This window comes from Sarcophilus harrisii, chromosome 4 (genome assembly GCF_902635505.1).
Source record: "Sarcophilus harrisii chromosome 4, mSarHar1.11, whole genome shotgun sequence".
NCBI lineage: Eukaryota > Metazoa > Chordata > Mammalia > Dasyuromorphia > Dasyuridae > Sarcophilus > Sarcophilus harrisii.
This window is the reverse complement of record NC_045429.1, coordinates 284,815,517-284,829,952: the sequence shown is the minus strand read 5'-3', so window position 1 is coordinate 284,829,952 and position 14,436 is coordinate 284,815,517. Positions and strand designations below refer to the sequence as shown.

General features: G+C 47.5%; 2 protein-coding genes across 5 annotated transcripts; one reads left to right on the top strand and one right to left on the bottom strand.

Annotated features, from left to right (window-relative positions):
• Nucleotides 1–1,148: 1,148 nt before the first annotated feature.
• Nucleotides 1,149–4,034, bottom strand: PRRT1 (proline rich transmembrane protein 1). 2 transcript variants are annotated; one of them, XM_031965119.1, is made up of 5 exons: nucleotides 3,974–4,034; nucleotides 3,732–3,842; nucleotides 2,196–2,734; nucleotides 1,721–1,906; nucleotides 1,149–1,419 (listed from the first exon to the last, which is right to left on the bottom strand). In XM_031965119.1, exons 2-5 carry the CDS (start codon nucleotides 3,748–3,750, stop codon nucleotides 1,243–1,245), a joined length of 921 nt encoding a protein of 306 aa, XP_031820979.1. In that variant the 5' UTR covers nucleotides 3,751–3,842; nucleotides 3,974–4,034; the 3' UTR covers nucleotides 1,149–1,242. The 2 variants fall into 2 exon arrangements, with proteins under 2 accessions (XP_031820979.1, XP_031820978.1); XM_031965118.1 differs by lacking the exons at nucleotides 3,732–3,842; nucleotides 3,974–4,034 and having other exon boundaries at nucleotides 2,196–2,945.
• A 5,306-nt stretch (nucleotides 4,035–9,340) lies between these two features.
• PPT2 (palmitoyl-protein thioesterase 2) lies at nucleotides 9,341–14,112 on the top strand. 3 transcript variants are annotated; one of them, XM_012548905.3, is made up of 9 exons: nucleotides 9,341–9,507; nucleotides 10,464–10,654; nucleotides 10,911–11,064; nucleotides 11,454–11,549; nucleotides 11,812–11,919; nucleotides 12,612–12,695; nucleotides 12,853–12,937; nucleotides 13,106–13,160; nucleotides 13,321–14,112. In XM_012548905.3, exons 2-9 carry the CDS (start codon nucleotides 10,472–10,474, stop codon nucleotides 13,462–13,464), a joined length of 909 nt encoding a protein of 302 aa, XP_012404359.1. In that variant the 5' UTR covers nucleotides 9,341–9,507; nucleotides 10,464–10,471; the 3' UTR covers nucleotides 13,465–14,112. The 3 variants fall into 3 exon arrangements, with proteins under 3 accessions (XP_012404359.1, XP_003768994.1, XP_012404360.1); XM_003768946.4 differs by lacking the exon at nucleotides 9,341–9,507 and adding an exon at nucleotides 10,003–10,086; XM_012548906.3 differs by lacking the exon at nucleotides 9,341–9,507 and adding an exon at nucleotides 10,097–10,202.
• The last annotated feature ends 324 nt before the right edge of the window (nucleotides 14,113–14,436 follow it).

The window sequence follows — 14,436 nt, the reverse complement described above, 5'->3', positions numbered from 1 at the left end:
ACCATAGAAGGTTGGAGCTAGAAGGGATTCCTAAAGACCAAATTTTACAACAGAAAAAATTGGATTATAGAGAAGGGAAGTGCCTTGACCAAGATCACACAATGACAGTACTAGCTTTCCTTCTCCTGCACTCCTCTTTCCAAGATACCAATAATGCTGTCTTTATTTCAAGTGAAATCTATTTTTCTCCTCCTCAGCCTCTTTTCTCTTATCCCCTATTCTTCCCTTAATTTCCATTAATTCCCTCTGCACCTGGGGATGGTAGGTGAGGATAGGATATATGCCAGAATGTTTGTCAGAGAGGGAATTATAGATTGAGTATAATAGTAGTCTCCAGAATTTGGGGCAATAAAATCACAAAGTTTCTTTAATCTCATCTCTGGGAATATCACACCATCTTTGAGACTGTACATTTTGTCAAGCGCTGTATGGGGAAGGATGAGGAGCAGCCTGGGAAGGCGATAGGGAGATGAGGATTGGAGAGTCACGTTCCTCAGAAGACAAGTGGGTGGATCCGGGCCTATCCCTGCAGGACTTATTTCCCTCACCTAGAGAAAGGGAGTAAAATGTGTAGATCCCCCTCTCTTTTTCTGTCTCCCCTACCTGGGGAGGGTGAGATTGGGGGTGCTTCAGAAACCAGAGATCCCAACATCTATCTTGGGCCACACATAGAGGGTAACCCCAAGTCTGGGAATATCCCGGAGAAGAGGGCCTCCCTGGCTGTCATGGGAGCTTGGGGCCGCACAAGCACATCTAGCTTTAGGAGAGGTCCCTCAGACGGGGGAAAAGCCTGAAAGGTAAGTGGAGTCTAACAGCGGAAGACAAAGGCTATGTCTAAGGACAGACCATACGGGGGACTGACATCTGAGGCTCAGAGTAACCCAGAAGAATAAGGGAAGTGTGTGTCCTAGACCCTGGGAGGGTTGTGGTTCCTGACGAGCGGAACCAGTGGAGAGCTTCAAGCCTCCTGATCTGACCGCGGAGGTTCCAGTCTGGAGGGAGAGGATGGCGGAGGTTTCCCAAGGGCCACATGTAGGAGGTTCCTGGGGTCTGTTTAGCTGTTTGGTAGAAAAGGCCCTGGTCAGGTTGGGGGGTATTTCCAGCTTTGGAGGCTCACTTGGCGGCTGTCTGGCGGGAGGGAGGGAGGGAGGAGGAGGGACGGGGGGTTGGAGAGGAAGGGGGAGGAAGGGGCACCGCAGGAAGCTGGGTTTGCCGAGTCTCCAGGCCGGAGAAGGAAAGTCCCTAAGGATCCCAGTCGGTGTCGTGGTGCTGCGCGGCGATGATGATGACCACGGTGAGGATGGTGCAGAGCACCATGGCTGCGATGCCCACGGCCAGGGAGATGAAGGAGAAGTTCCGGGCTTCGCGGGAGGCGATCTCGGCCGACACCATGTCTCCCCGGGCCACCGCGGTCCGCACCTGCGCGGAGGGGGGGGAGAGAAGGTCAGGGAAGCGCCCACAGCCGCCCCATCCAACACCTCGGTTTGGTCCTGGCCTAGAGAAGGATGGGTGTCCTCCCCGGTCCTTGCAGTTCCCCAGGGCCTGGGAGGTAACGGGGAAGAGGCCGGTCTGTGCCAGCCCAACGCCGCTCCTGGAGCACGGGACAGCTCCGCACCGTGGCTGCCAAAAGCCGCCCAGCTGTCTTCCATGGGGCCCCTTCCCCATTTCTGCCCCTCCCCCCCCCCCCCCCCCCCGGCCCCTTTCGCTTCTCCCTCCTCACCTGGACCGCCTTGAAAATAGCTATGATGCCGGTTGGCCAAAAGCAGCAGATGGTGGTGAGCACCGCGATGGGCAGGTAGTCGTGGGGCGGGCGCCTGGGCTCCAGCAGCGCGAGCCCCGGGCCCAGGGGCGGGGGGGAAAGCGTGGGGGTCACTCCAGCCCCTCCCGGAGCCGCCCCGGTGTACGGCTGAGGAGAGAGAGGGCAAGGGAGCTGGGTCAGGCAGGGCCTCGCCAGTGGGGTCCCCCACCCGCCGCGGCCGGAGGAGCGGGCAGAGAGCAGGCAGGGCAAAGCCCCCCTTTGCATTAAAACTATCCGTGCAGTCGCGTGAGAGTCCCGATCCCCGTCCTCCCCTCCGGGGCCTCCCCCTCCTGTCCCCGGCGCCCCTCTTCCTTCCATTTTCTAGCCATGGCGCCCCCCCCCCCCCCCCCCGTCCCCCTTCCCTCTCCCCTTCCCCGGGCCACCCTTCTGCACTCACGGCGCCCACGGGATAGACCGGCAGATAGGCGGTGCAGGGCTGCAGCTGCAGCGGGTACCCAGGGGCCACGTAGCCTCCAAGGGGCAGCGTACCCACGGTGCCGGGGTGCGTGGGCACCACAAAGCCCTGGGCAGGAGCCGGAGGAGCAGGCGCGGGGGGGGGCGGGGCGGCGGCCGCCGGGGGGGGAGGGGGCAGCGGACCTTCAAAGCGGGTTTCCTGGAGGTAGGGGTCCGGGGGCAGGCGGGGCAAGGTGGCGCAGCCGGGAGCGGAAGCCCCGGGGGCCAGTCCCGAGGGGGCGTGGTGAGGAGGGCGGGGCAGGGTGGCGGAGGACGAGGGACCCCGCGGAGCCGGGGCTGCTGAGGAGGCCAGCCCCCCAGCCCCTAATCTTGGGAGCGTGGCGGTGCCCGACTGGTGGTAGTGATGGTGATGGTGGTGATGGGAGGCGGAGGGTGCCTGAAGAGGCGGGGCGGGGAGGTCGGCCGGAGGCTGGGGGGCATTGTAAGGGGGAGGGGAAGTATGAGGAACCGGGTCCGAGAGACCTGAGGCGGTGCGGACAGGTGGGGACGGTGGGAGGAGACAGAGACAGAGAGACACAGAAGCGGACGGCACAGGAGGCATAGACACCGAGAAAGAGAGGCAGACGAACACAGATAGAAACGGGGTCAGGAAGACGGGAAGAAAGGAAAAGAGAAATAAAAGGCGTAAGTCTCCATCCTTCAGCCTGGGGGTGGGAAAGTCTCAATCTCTGAACAAAACCTCAGCCCAGCCCGCCGGTCTCCTCTTCTAAGGTACATTCTGCGGCCGTCTGCTCACTCCTCACAGTCACGTCCCCGCTCCCCCAAAAGTCCGTCAGTCGCCAGGGCTCCTACGGCGCGCCCGCGTCCGCGCAAGCCCCGTCCGCATGGCTGCGCGCCACTAACAGGGGGCTTGGATGCGCCGGTGCAAAGCCGTGACGGCGCGCGGCGGCTTATGTATCTGCATGTGCCCGGCTGTCTAAGTGTGATGCCTCTGTGTGATGCGCCCTTAACTCTCTGATTCTAGTCGGGGATTTCTTTAGCGAGAAGGAGAGAGCCAGACTTCTCCTCCTCCCCGTCCCAGGACGTAGCTGTGAAAGGTTCTCGCCAGCTGCCGCGGTTGTTCCTGCGCCGGGCTGCCCGCACAGTTGTTACTCCAGGTTTGGGTACACGCGGCGCGTAGGTTTGCATCTGGACACCTGTGGTTCTCGCTTTCCCTCAGCCTTCTTCCCATCCTCCTCCCCTCCCCCTCTCCCCCCCCCCCCCTACGGAAGAAAAGTGGGCAGTGGGAAGGGGAAGAGGTTGTGAGTTAAAGCAGAGAACCTGGAATAAGGAGAAAGAGGCAGGAGAGATGGAGGAATTAGGGGAGCAGGGGATGAATCCAGAATCATGTCTTGGGGACTAAGGAAAAGTGGGGGGGGGAGGGGAGCCTAGACTGCGGAGGTCAGAGAAAGGAGGATTTGTGTGCCGGGGGAAAGTCAGAAAAGGCAGGGTATTTTTTGGGTTTGTTTTTGTTTTTTACCTGATTTTTCTGATGACATGACTGCGGGATCTGGAGTGCCGGGATGCGGAGTTCCTTCTCAGTTTGGAGATGCCAACAGACAACAGAGTTCAAAAGCACAGATGGCGCAGCCTGAGAGAGCAGAGGAGGATGGAGAGATGGAAGATATGGAGAAAGGGGGAAGGAGAGAGGCGGAGGAAAAGGAGAGAGAGGAGGGGGATCTTAAAGGGACCGAGCTGGGGGAAGGAACCCTTCAAACATACCCTTACTCAATCTCTCTGGGCCCCGTCTCCAGTCCTGCCTCTTTCTTCCTTTGATCTCCTGAGAACCCAGGGATTCTGGTCCTCTGAGATTGCCATGGAAACAGACTAGAACTAAATCAGGTGGGTTAGAAGAGGGAAGTAACTAGAGGAATCATCATAGCTATTCTCAAGGCGGTGCAGGTGAGGTGACAGAAGTAACCCCTTCCCAGTCTCCAGTAATCTGTGAAGTAACTGAATTTGGAACAAGGACAGGAAGGGAAGAGATTGAGAGATTTCTTCAGAAACACAAGTGTTAATTTCTCCTCCTGCTTTTCCTTTTTTTTTTCTAACCCCCCCTTTTTTTTTTTTATAAAAAATCTCCAAATAAATAAAGACTAATAGACTCAAAACCTAATTAACCAGAAGTAGATTCTCAGGAGAGCATGGAACTACAGCAGGTTGTTTCCAGAGGATTCAAGAAATAAATCAAAAACTTTGAGAGAAGAATTTATATGAGAACATAACCAAATCTTTGGTCTCCTGAAATGATTAACAGAATAGGTAAAAACAAACAAGAACAATAAAATATCCTTGTCCACCTGACACTTCTCACAAATACCAAGGTATCCAACCTTCCTCCAAATAACTGATTCCTCACCACCATCTCCTTGTCACAATATCCCTCCATCAATCTGAAACGACAAACACTGTGGGAATTTGTGTTGATATGGGGACACACTGTTGTGTGATATGAGCCCACTGACTCATCTAAAAGGAGTGAAGACTATAGAGTCAAATCCCTCATCCTTTAGCATTCAAAATTGGATTAAGCATACAGATCAAAATTAGAAAGGAGAGGTGAGTTGTGTAGTGAAAAGAATATTGAAGTCAGGAGACCTGAGTTCCAGTCCTCACTCCATCACTCATTAGCTTTTTGACTTTGGGCAAACAGACAAATTATATATCTCAGAAATGTGGTTGTCTCATTTGTAAAATGGGGATAATGCTTGTGCTACTTATCTTTCAGGATAATTGTGAGGGAAGTGTCTTTTCAATAATAAATTGACATCTAAATGTTAGATAATTTTCTTGATCACTTTCTCTTTCTGATACTATCTCTTCTCTGAATATTCATGATTCTATTCTCTCTTGATTCTCTTCCTACCTATATGATCACTTCTTAAGTGTCTTCAGAGGGTTCCTGATCCACATTATGTTCCATTAACTGTCAGTATGTCCCAAAGCTCTGTTTTAGGTCCTTTTCTCTTGTCTTTCTATACTTTCTCATTGGGTAACCTCATGAGCTCCCATGGATTCAGTCATCACCTTCATGCACATGGCTCCTAGACAATACAATATAATACATACATACACATATATATATACATAAACACAGTTTTTGTACAATATATTGTACTATATGCATTATATATTATATATGTATTACTATGTAAATTGACAATATAATATAATTCATATGTTTAAAGGTGATATATAATATGTAATTTTATATATTGATATCTTTTTTTCCTTACTCATGCCTAAGCTCCAGTACTGTATCATGAACTGGATATTTAGACACTTATAGATGTCTCAAATTTAATTTGTCCAAAACTGAACTCATCCCCCAAACAGACATCTCTTTCAATTTTTTTTTACTTCTGCCACCTTTTAGTCATGCAACTTCATAATCTCAGACATGTTCTCAAATACCCTCTCTTACTTATGTCACAGATCCAAGCTGTTATCAAATCTCGTGGTTTCTTCTTCCACAAAATATCTTGCTGCTATCCCTTTCTCTTCACATAGCCACCTAATCCTAATAAGGGATTCATCTCTTCTTGGGAATAGCCTCCCAATTGGTCTCTTTGACTCAAATCTTTCTCTACTTCAAGTTATCTTCTTCACAGCAGTCAAAGTATTTTTCTTAAAAGTACAGATATTGAGTTGTTAATTTAATAAATTCTAATGGTTCCCTATAACTGTTAGGATTACATAGAAATTAATGTTTGGCATTTAAAAAGTATTCACTGATCCTGATTTAAGTCTAGATTTTAGTCTTATATACATTACTCATCTCCATGCACTTTAGAATTTAGTCAATTTGATATTCCTCAGTGATGATCCTCTGTCTTTCATAGTCTATCTCCTTAGTATTCATCTCCTTCTCATCACAACTTCTTGGAATCCCTGTTTCCTTTAAGACTAAGCCTGATTAAAGGCCTGGAGAGACTTACATGAACTGATGCTGAGTGAAATGAGCAGGACCAGGAGATCATTATATACTTCAACAACAATACTATATGATGACCAGTTCTGATGGACCAGGCCATCCTCAGCAACGAGATCAACCAAATCATTTCCAATGGAGCAGCAATGAACTGAACTAGCTATGCCCAGAAAAAGAACTCTGGGAGATGACTAAAAACCATTACATTGAATTCCCAATCCCTATATTTATGCACACCTGCATTTTTAATTTCCTTCACAAGCTAATTGTACAATATTTCAGAGTCTGATTTTTTTTGTACAGCAAAATAACGTTTTGGTCATGTATACTTATTGTGTATCTAATTTATATTTTAATATATTTACCATCTACTGGTCATCCTGCCATCTGGGGGAGGGGGTGGGGGGGTAAGAGGTGAAAAATTGGAACAAGAGGTTTGGCAATTGTTAATGCTGTAAAGTTACCCATGCATATATCCTGTAAATAAAAGGCTATTAAAAAAAAAAAAAAAAAAAAAAAAAGACTAAGCCTGATTGCTACCTTCTGCATGAGGACTCTCTTTTTCTAAATTTCTTTTTTTTTTTTTTAATGATCAAAACTTTATCCTGTGACTCAGACTGGAAAAAAAAAAAGAAAAAGGAAATGGTTGTATTGAATATGTATCGTCAAAAATCTCCATCTCCAAAAATATATATATATTTCATTCTGTATCTATCACCTCTCTGTCAGGATACATGTAGCATTATTCATCATTGGTCTCTGGAATCATGGTCCATTATGATATTTATTAGAATTCTTAAGAACTTCATAGGTTTAAAAAAAAAAAAACAATATTATTTTTATTGGACAGATAGGGTATGTATATATATGGTCTATGGAGGTCATGCATGTCTGCCTGCATTGTCTAAATGTGGCTTTCTAGGAGGTAAGGATAACTCTGGAATCTAGCTTACCTCTCTACAAGAGAGACTTGATTCTTGTTTGGAGGGGAGAAGTGAAGTGGGGCCACTAGATTGGCTATTTTTTTCTTTTCAGAAAGAATTATATCTATTTGCTCGTTTCTTAAATAGTTCTAGAGGAAATTATTTTTAGGTTCAAGTAGCTTCTCTGCTTGCTATCCCTTAAAGCAGAAGGAGTATCCCTACAGCTTGACTGGTTCCCACCAAATACTAGCTTTTACATACACACACACACACACCCACACCCACACACACAACTCCAAACACCACAATGGTGAGTACTGAACAAGTCCATTTATCTAAGAAGATCACAAACAAACCTGAAAAGTTTTACCGACAATAACCAGAGTGAATAAGCTTTCTAACTGGGAGATGAGAAATCCTAACTCAACCAAGAGGGTACCTGTTCTTACCCAAGGGGAACCTCCCAAAGTCTCTAAGGAGGCAATCTAGAAATTAAGGATTTGTTGGCTTTCCTCTATGCACCTACCTGTCTTTCAAAATCCATTCTCTTTCAACCAAATCATTTCCAATGGAGCAGTAATGAACTGAACCAGCTACACCCAGAGAAAGAACTCTGGGTGATGACTAAAAATCATTACATTGAATTCCCAATCCCTATATTTATGCCCACCTGCATTTTTGATTTCCTTCACAAGCTAATTGTACAATATTTCAGAATCTGATTCTTTTTGTACAGCAAAATAACAGTTTGGTCATGTATAAACAAAACAAAACAAAACAAAACAAAAAAAAACATATGGGTCCCTTTCCTCTTTGTTTAATCATATAGCCTTTCTTGGCTCCTTCACTTATTCTTTCCCTGCAACCCCTTAGGTTTTACTTCATATTTGTTTTGTATATACTTGTATATGTATATGTTCTTTTCCCCATTAGAATGTAAACTCTTGGAGGGAAGGACTTTTTGCCTTTTGCCTCTATAACCCTTTTGCATTATAAAGTGTTTGACACATAGTAGGTATTTAATAAATATTAGTTGATTGATATCTAGTAACTCACATCCCCTCTCATCCCCATAGGCCTTGAGGACAGACTGAATGTGTGAAATTAGAGGAAGACACCTAGGTTTGAGAATGAGGGAATGGAAGAATACTGTTCTGTCTACAATAACAGGGAAACGGGAGAGGGTTTGGGGGGAAAAGATAGCAATATTTATACCTGGGACAGGAATGATACTACAAAAACAAGAAGAAAATAAACTTAGTGTTTCTCCCTTTGCCATTTGATTTTCTGAGTTGTGCAGGGAGTAGGGGTACTTGAATCTCTCCTTGTGGCCTGTCTCCCAGTCTCCACTTCTATCCATTGTGTTGGGTCAATTCCATTGCTCAGGATTCAATTCTGTTTCTTTAAGGATCTCTAGAATGCTGAAACTAACATATTGCAAAGGTTCCTACAATTTGTACACTGTGTATCTTTAAGTTTATATTTGTTTGTTTCCTGGCTTGTCTACTAGAACGATTAGACAGGAGGAGGATGGCTGTGGGGATGGCGATGTTAGGGGGACAGCTGAGAAGTTGTATTATAGCTTAAAGAGCTAGATCCCTTTCTATCTCTCTATGACTGTCTGCTTCTCTTTTTATTCCCCATATTTCACTGGCCCCAAGACAGTTCTATAGCTATTTTAAATGTTTCTCCCCCAGATTCAGCAAAAATTAGGAAGCTCACCCATCACACTGCCTGTATCTTAACCCTCCCCCTTTGCACAACGTGGGGAGGAATTCGTTTTATTTGGGGAGAATATTTTGCAATATGACTGAGATCCGGCAACATCAAAATGTTTTCCTAGACGCTTTCACCCTTCCCAAAAGGCATGTGGGAAACAAGAAGAGGTAGAAATAAATCTGCTTTCTAAAAAAAAGGGGAAAAGTGGACTGGCAGGCTTGGTAAAAAAACAATTTATATATATATATATAAACTATATTAATAAAACAAAAAATTTAGTAAAACTAAATTATATATAATATATATATATATATAAATATATTATATATATATATATATATATATATTTTTTTTTTTTACCATGTTTAACATATATTGGATCACTTGCCATAAAAAGCTTCAATAAAAAGAAAAAAGAAACAGCATAAAGAGAGCGGCCCTGCCCGCGGGCTGGGCCGGGTGATTGCTCGCAGAGCTTGGGGCGGCCGAGATGAAGGGGCAGGGAAGAGCCGCCCGGGTGAGTGTGTGAGTCAGCGAGTCTCGCTGGGGCCCTCAGACTGGCGCAGGAGAGGCGGTGCGCGAGGTGCAAGTTGGACAAGTACCCGCCCGGCGCTCCAAGGGCCTCGAGCACTCTCCCGGAGCCTGGGGACCGAGGCCCGACAAGCACTCGAGCCTGAAGACGCGTAAGGCGCTAGCCCCGGGGCGGGGGGTCGGGGCCGGGGAAGAGGAGGGAAGCCGGCCTGAGCAAGGATTTGCCGTGCCCGCAGAGTCCGCTCCACCAATCCGGCTGCACTTTCCTCCAGCCCCGCTAATGAGGTCGGGCTGAGTGACAGCGTGCGGCAGATGTGGGCTGGGAGGTGGATAGAGGGATCATGGGAGATAAATGAAGGCGCCAAGGCCCTGGGGCTCCGTTCTCCCTTTTTTTCTCCCTTCTTTCTCCCATTTCCCTACACAAACCCCTCTCGCCCCCCTCCCCCTACTTTTTTCAGCAAATGGAACATTCCAGTCTGCCCGGGTCTCTTTTCCCCCGTTTGATCTGACACTAGGTTGCTAGGAACGCCTCCAGGGTTGCCGGGGAAAGCCCCGGACGTGACGCAAGAGTGTCGCTCAGCCCCGAACTCCCATCCCAACCTTTCCTGCGCTCTCCCCGCCTCCCGCCCATCCCCCACCTCTCCCCCGCTTTCTCCCTCCCCCCCCCCCCCCCCGGGACTCTGGAATAGGGGGGGAGTAAACAAGGGGAGAAGCGCAGCTCCCAGATCCAGGCAAGGGTGGGGGGAGCGGGCAGAGCGCGGCTCGGAGAGCGTGGGGGCCACGCGCCACCCTTGCATCTATTCCCTGGGGACCCAGGCTGCTGCTGAGACTGCACAATGGGGAAAGGGTTGGTGGGAAGGGGGCGCAGGAGCATCCTTGGTGGGGCCTATCCGGGGGGAGAGTTGGGACGTGGAGCAGAGGCTTGGAAGGGGCCCGGAATTGAGCCGGGGCCCGGAGAAAAGTTGGGGAAGGTCACAGGACGTGGGTTGCAGAGTGCAAGGGGCGCACCAGACCTGGAACTTCGGGTAGAGTTAGGGGAGGAAGCTGGGGTTCTTGAAGCAGAAGGATGATCCCTTTCTCTCCCATTATATCTTGTCCTTCCTCCCAGACTGGAGCATGCCCGAGTCCTGGAGGCCCCGGCTCCCCACGCTGGGAGTCGTGTTCACCCTGGCCTTGCTGCCCCTCCTGCTGCTCACGGCTCCGCCACCCCCCAAAGCTCCCTACAAGCCTGTCATCATAGTGCACGGCCTCTTTGACAGCTCTGCCACCTTTAGGCACCTGCTGCAGTACATCAACCAGGTGTGTGTGTGTGTGTGTGTGTGTGTGTGAGGAGGGGAAAGAAGGGGGAACCTTGGCTTCCTCTCAAACGCACTGGGGCCTTCCTTTGGGTCCTCCACCGGAGTTGGCTGACGTGGAGAAAGACAGGGGGAAAAGGACACTTGGGCCCTGCTCTTGGGATGAGAGGAAGGCTCCCCTGAGAGGTACAGCAGTGGGAACGTGGAGGGGCGTCTCAGCCTGGCTTATAACTGCCCTGATTGAGTCTATCTCACTCCAGACACATCCAGGGACACTGGTGACAGTGTTGGATCTCTTTGATGGGGGAGAAAGTCTTCGGCCGCTATGGGAACAGGTACAAGGGTTCCAGAAAGCTGTGACCCCGATCATGGAGCAGTCTCCTCACGGAGTCCATCTCCTCTGTTATTCCCAGGGTATGGATTTTTGTGCCGGATTGCTAACCCTGACCTCCCGTTTCACTTCCTTCACTTCCTGTCCCGTTTCTTACCTCTGAGCTCTGCTGCTGATCTCTGAGCCAAAGAGTGACCCTGGCATTTCATCCCATTTTGACTATTCCAGGCCCCTTCTTACTGACTATAGACTTTCTGATCACTCATTTGTGCTTTCTCTTTCCCCTCTTCCTCCTTACTCCTCTACTCACTAATATATTCAACTTATATTGTTTTGTCTTTGTATGTATCTGGCGAGAGCAACACCCAGCTCTGTTTTCATACACTCCCCTTTACTCCCCAACTGCCCACATTCTTTCCTCTCTTTGGATCAATGAGACGACTGCTGCCTCCATTCCCCCACCATGCTATAGGAGGCCTCATCTGCCGGGCCCTACTCTCTGTTATGGATGAACACAATGTGGATACTTTTATCTCCCTCTCATCTCCACAGATGGGGCAGTATGGAGGTGAGTAGATACTCCTGATACCTTCATCTCAGAGGGGAAGGGAGGAGTGGGGACATCTTCTGGATTTCCCAAGAGAACAAACTGGAGAGGATGTGAATCTGGATTTTCCAAGTCCTTGGAGGAGCAGAAGCTCCTTTCTCCGGGTCTCAGAGGAGCTGGGCCTCGGGAGGGCATAATCTGAGTTCCCCTTTTCTTAGCTCTCTGAAGAATATGGAAAGGATAAGTGCCTCAATTCCACCTGGCTGTGGCTTTCCCTTCCCAGACACAGACTACCTGAAATGGTTGTTCCCCACCTCCATGAGGTCTAACCTATACCGAATCTGCTATAGCCCGTGGGGCCAGGAATTCTCCATCTGTAACTACTGGCATGGTGAGAGGAGGAAAGAGAACTTAGAAAAATGGGTTAGTGGCAGTGAGTGGGAGGGTCCAACTCTTTGTTTTTCACTCCATTTTTCTGTTTGTTTCTCTTATGTATCTGTATATATCTTAAATTCTTTAAAGATCTGTAATTTCCTAAGGGTGGGTACCACTTTTTGCCAATTCAAATGGAAACCCCTCTGTGATTTAGTAGATGTTTTTAAAGAGTTTAGTGTGGCTGAAAAATCCATTAGGTTGTAGTCAACCTGATGATATTTCTCTTTAATATAGACATGAAATATATGTCATATATGTACATTTGTGAACAGTTGTTCATTGTAGAATATTTGTATACATTAATATATTTTATTATATATTGTATAAATTATACATATTAATATACATGGTAAAGAATTTGTATACATTAATATATTAAATTATTTAACATATTAATTACATTAATATATTTTATTATATATATAGATATGAATATCTATTTCATAGCTATCTGTATTATCTTCTCTATAATCATAGTCAGAATTGCCTAGAGAACTGAGAAGTTAAAGTTTACTCAGCTAATATATGTTAAGTCAGAATTTGAACTCAGGTATTCCTGAATTCAAACCCAGATTTCTATCAGATTTCTCATCAAACAAACCCACAAAACTTATTTGTAATACATACACCCACTCTGTCTGTCTCCAGATCCCCACCACCCAGACTTGTACCTCAATGCCAGCAGCTTCCTGGCTCTTATCAATGGAGAAAGAGATCACCCGAATGCCACTGGTAAGATACCCTGACAGTTCTCCTACTCCTTCCCTCTCCCCAGCTTGTATCCTTTTATCCCTTTTATAGTTCTCTCCTCCTTTTAGGGATTCATCCCCCTGTCTCTCCTTGATTCCTTCATCTAAACCTAACTTCTCATTTTTTCTTTCCTGGGCAGTATGGCGGAAGAACTTTCTCCGTGTGAAGCGTGTGGTTCTGATTGGGGGACCTGATGATGGTGTAATAACTCCTTGGCAGTCCAGGTTGGAGACAGTGGAAAAAAGGGGTTATGATAGACCATGGGGTCTGGGGAGTAAAGGCTAATTGAGGGAGAAGAAGCTGTCTGGTACAGCAGAAGTAAGAGGAACATGTGACACCTAGGGAAGAAAATTCACCAGCTTTTCTTCTTTCCACTCCCAAAATCTTTTCAGTTTTTTTGGCTTCTATGATGCAAATGAAACAGTATTGGAGATGGAAGAGCAGCAGGTAAGAATCACTGATAACTCCTATTCCCCTAATTGTCTTCTGAGAGAAATCTTGACTCTAAATTTCTTCCCAATCTGGAAGGAAATTCAGTTCTGGGACATCTCCCTGTTTTGTTTTGTTTTTTCCCTGTGTCTCTACCTCTCTTTCTTCTCTGTCCAAGGTTTATCTCCTGGATTCATTTGGGTTGAAAACCCTCTCTGCCCGAGGGTCCATTGTGAGGTGTCCTACACCTGGGATTCCCCACACTGCTTGGCACTCGAACCGCTCACTCTATGAAGCCTGCATTGAACCTTGGCTTTCTTGAAAGCATTCTTGGATAGCCCAAGAACTCTAAACCTGGGGATGCCAAGCCTGCCTCTTTGAAGATCCAGCAATGAGCCCTGGCTATTCTATTATCTCCTGGCTGTTTGACTTCTACCAAGCTGCCGCTTCGATTAAAAGGGGCCTCCTAGATCTACAACCTCCCAGCTATCTGACCTTCTTCCCTTTCTCACCCCCATATCCTCTCATTCTGGGAGGATGGTAGAAAATTGGATTTTAATCTTTTGGCTGCTGCTGTCCCTGTATTTTGGGAATGTGAAGGGAGATCCCAGTACTTTCTTTCATAGTGGGAGTTCCCTCTAAGTGACTCAGGACATTTCTAGTTTCTCTTCCTCATGTATTCCCTTTCTTCCTTCCATCCCTCAGCCCCCAAGAGGACATTTTGGAGTGGGAGATCTGAGGGTCCTCCAATGGGGTGATCCCAGGGACAAATCTGTTTTTGAATTATCAGTATTGGGGTATCTATGGCTCATAAGCCTATCTCAGGCTTGGAGTAGTCCCTACCCTCTGTCTTTGAGATCTTCCATAGAAGCTGTTTCTCTGAGGATCCTACTCCATAAACCCCACCTTTGTGTAAAGGGGATGTTTTCTCTGTATTTATGAAAATAAAATTCCATTTGTTCAACATAAACTGGCTTATTCTCTAGTTATGGGGGTCAGTACCTCTATCCTTAGAAAGGATGGAGACAAAACTTAATAGTGGGGTGTTTGGATCCTAGAGTGGAGGCATCTGTCCTCTCAATGCCCATTCTGTTTGGGCTCTTGATTCTCCCCAGGTTTGTTCCTATTGAGGACAGTCCTCTTCCTGTTCTAGCCCTAGGATTGGGGGACAGAGCCAAAGGCACCAGAGGCCTGAGTCCAAGGAGCACTCAATAGGCTGAGGCCTACTAGGTGGAATGTCTTTCTCCACCACCCCCCTTCCACTCCCCATCTTCCCCTCCTCAAGATATGGAAG

Excerpts from the sequence above, each read along its gene's own strand:
- PRRT1 (XM_031965118.1), bottom strand. The coding sequence starts at position 2,813 with ATGCCTCCTGTGCCGTCCGCTTCTGTGTCTCTCTGTCTCTGTCTCCTC. Across the intron at positions 1,907-2,195 it reads CGGTCTATCCCGTGGGCGCC|CCGTACACCGGGGCGGCTCC; the intron begins GTGAGTGCAGAA and ends CTCTCTCCTCAG. Across the intron at positions 1,420-1,720 it reads CTATTTTCAAGGCGGTCCAG|GTGCGGACCGCGGTGGCCCG; the intron begins GTGAGGAGGGAG and ends CCCTCCGCGCAG.
- PPT2 (XM_012548905.3), top strand. The coding sequence starts at position 10,472 with ATGCCCGAGTCCTGGAGGCCCCGGCTCCCCACGCTGGGAGTCGTGTTC. Across the intron at positions 10,655-10,910 it reads TGCTGCAGTACATCAACCAG|ACACATCCAGGGACACTGGT; the intron begins GTGTGTGTGTGT and ends ATCTCACTCCAG. Across the intron at positions 13,161-13,320 it reads TGGAGATGGAAGAGCAGCAG|GTTTATCTCCTGGATTCATT; the intron begins GTAAGAATCACT and ends TCTCTGTCCAAG.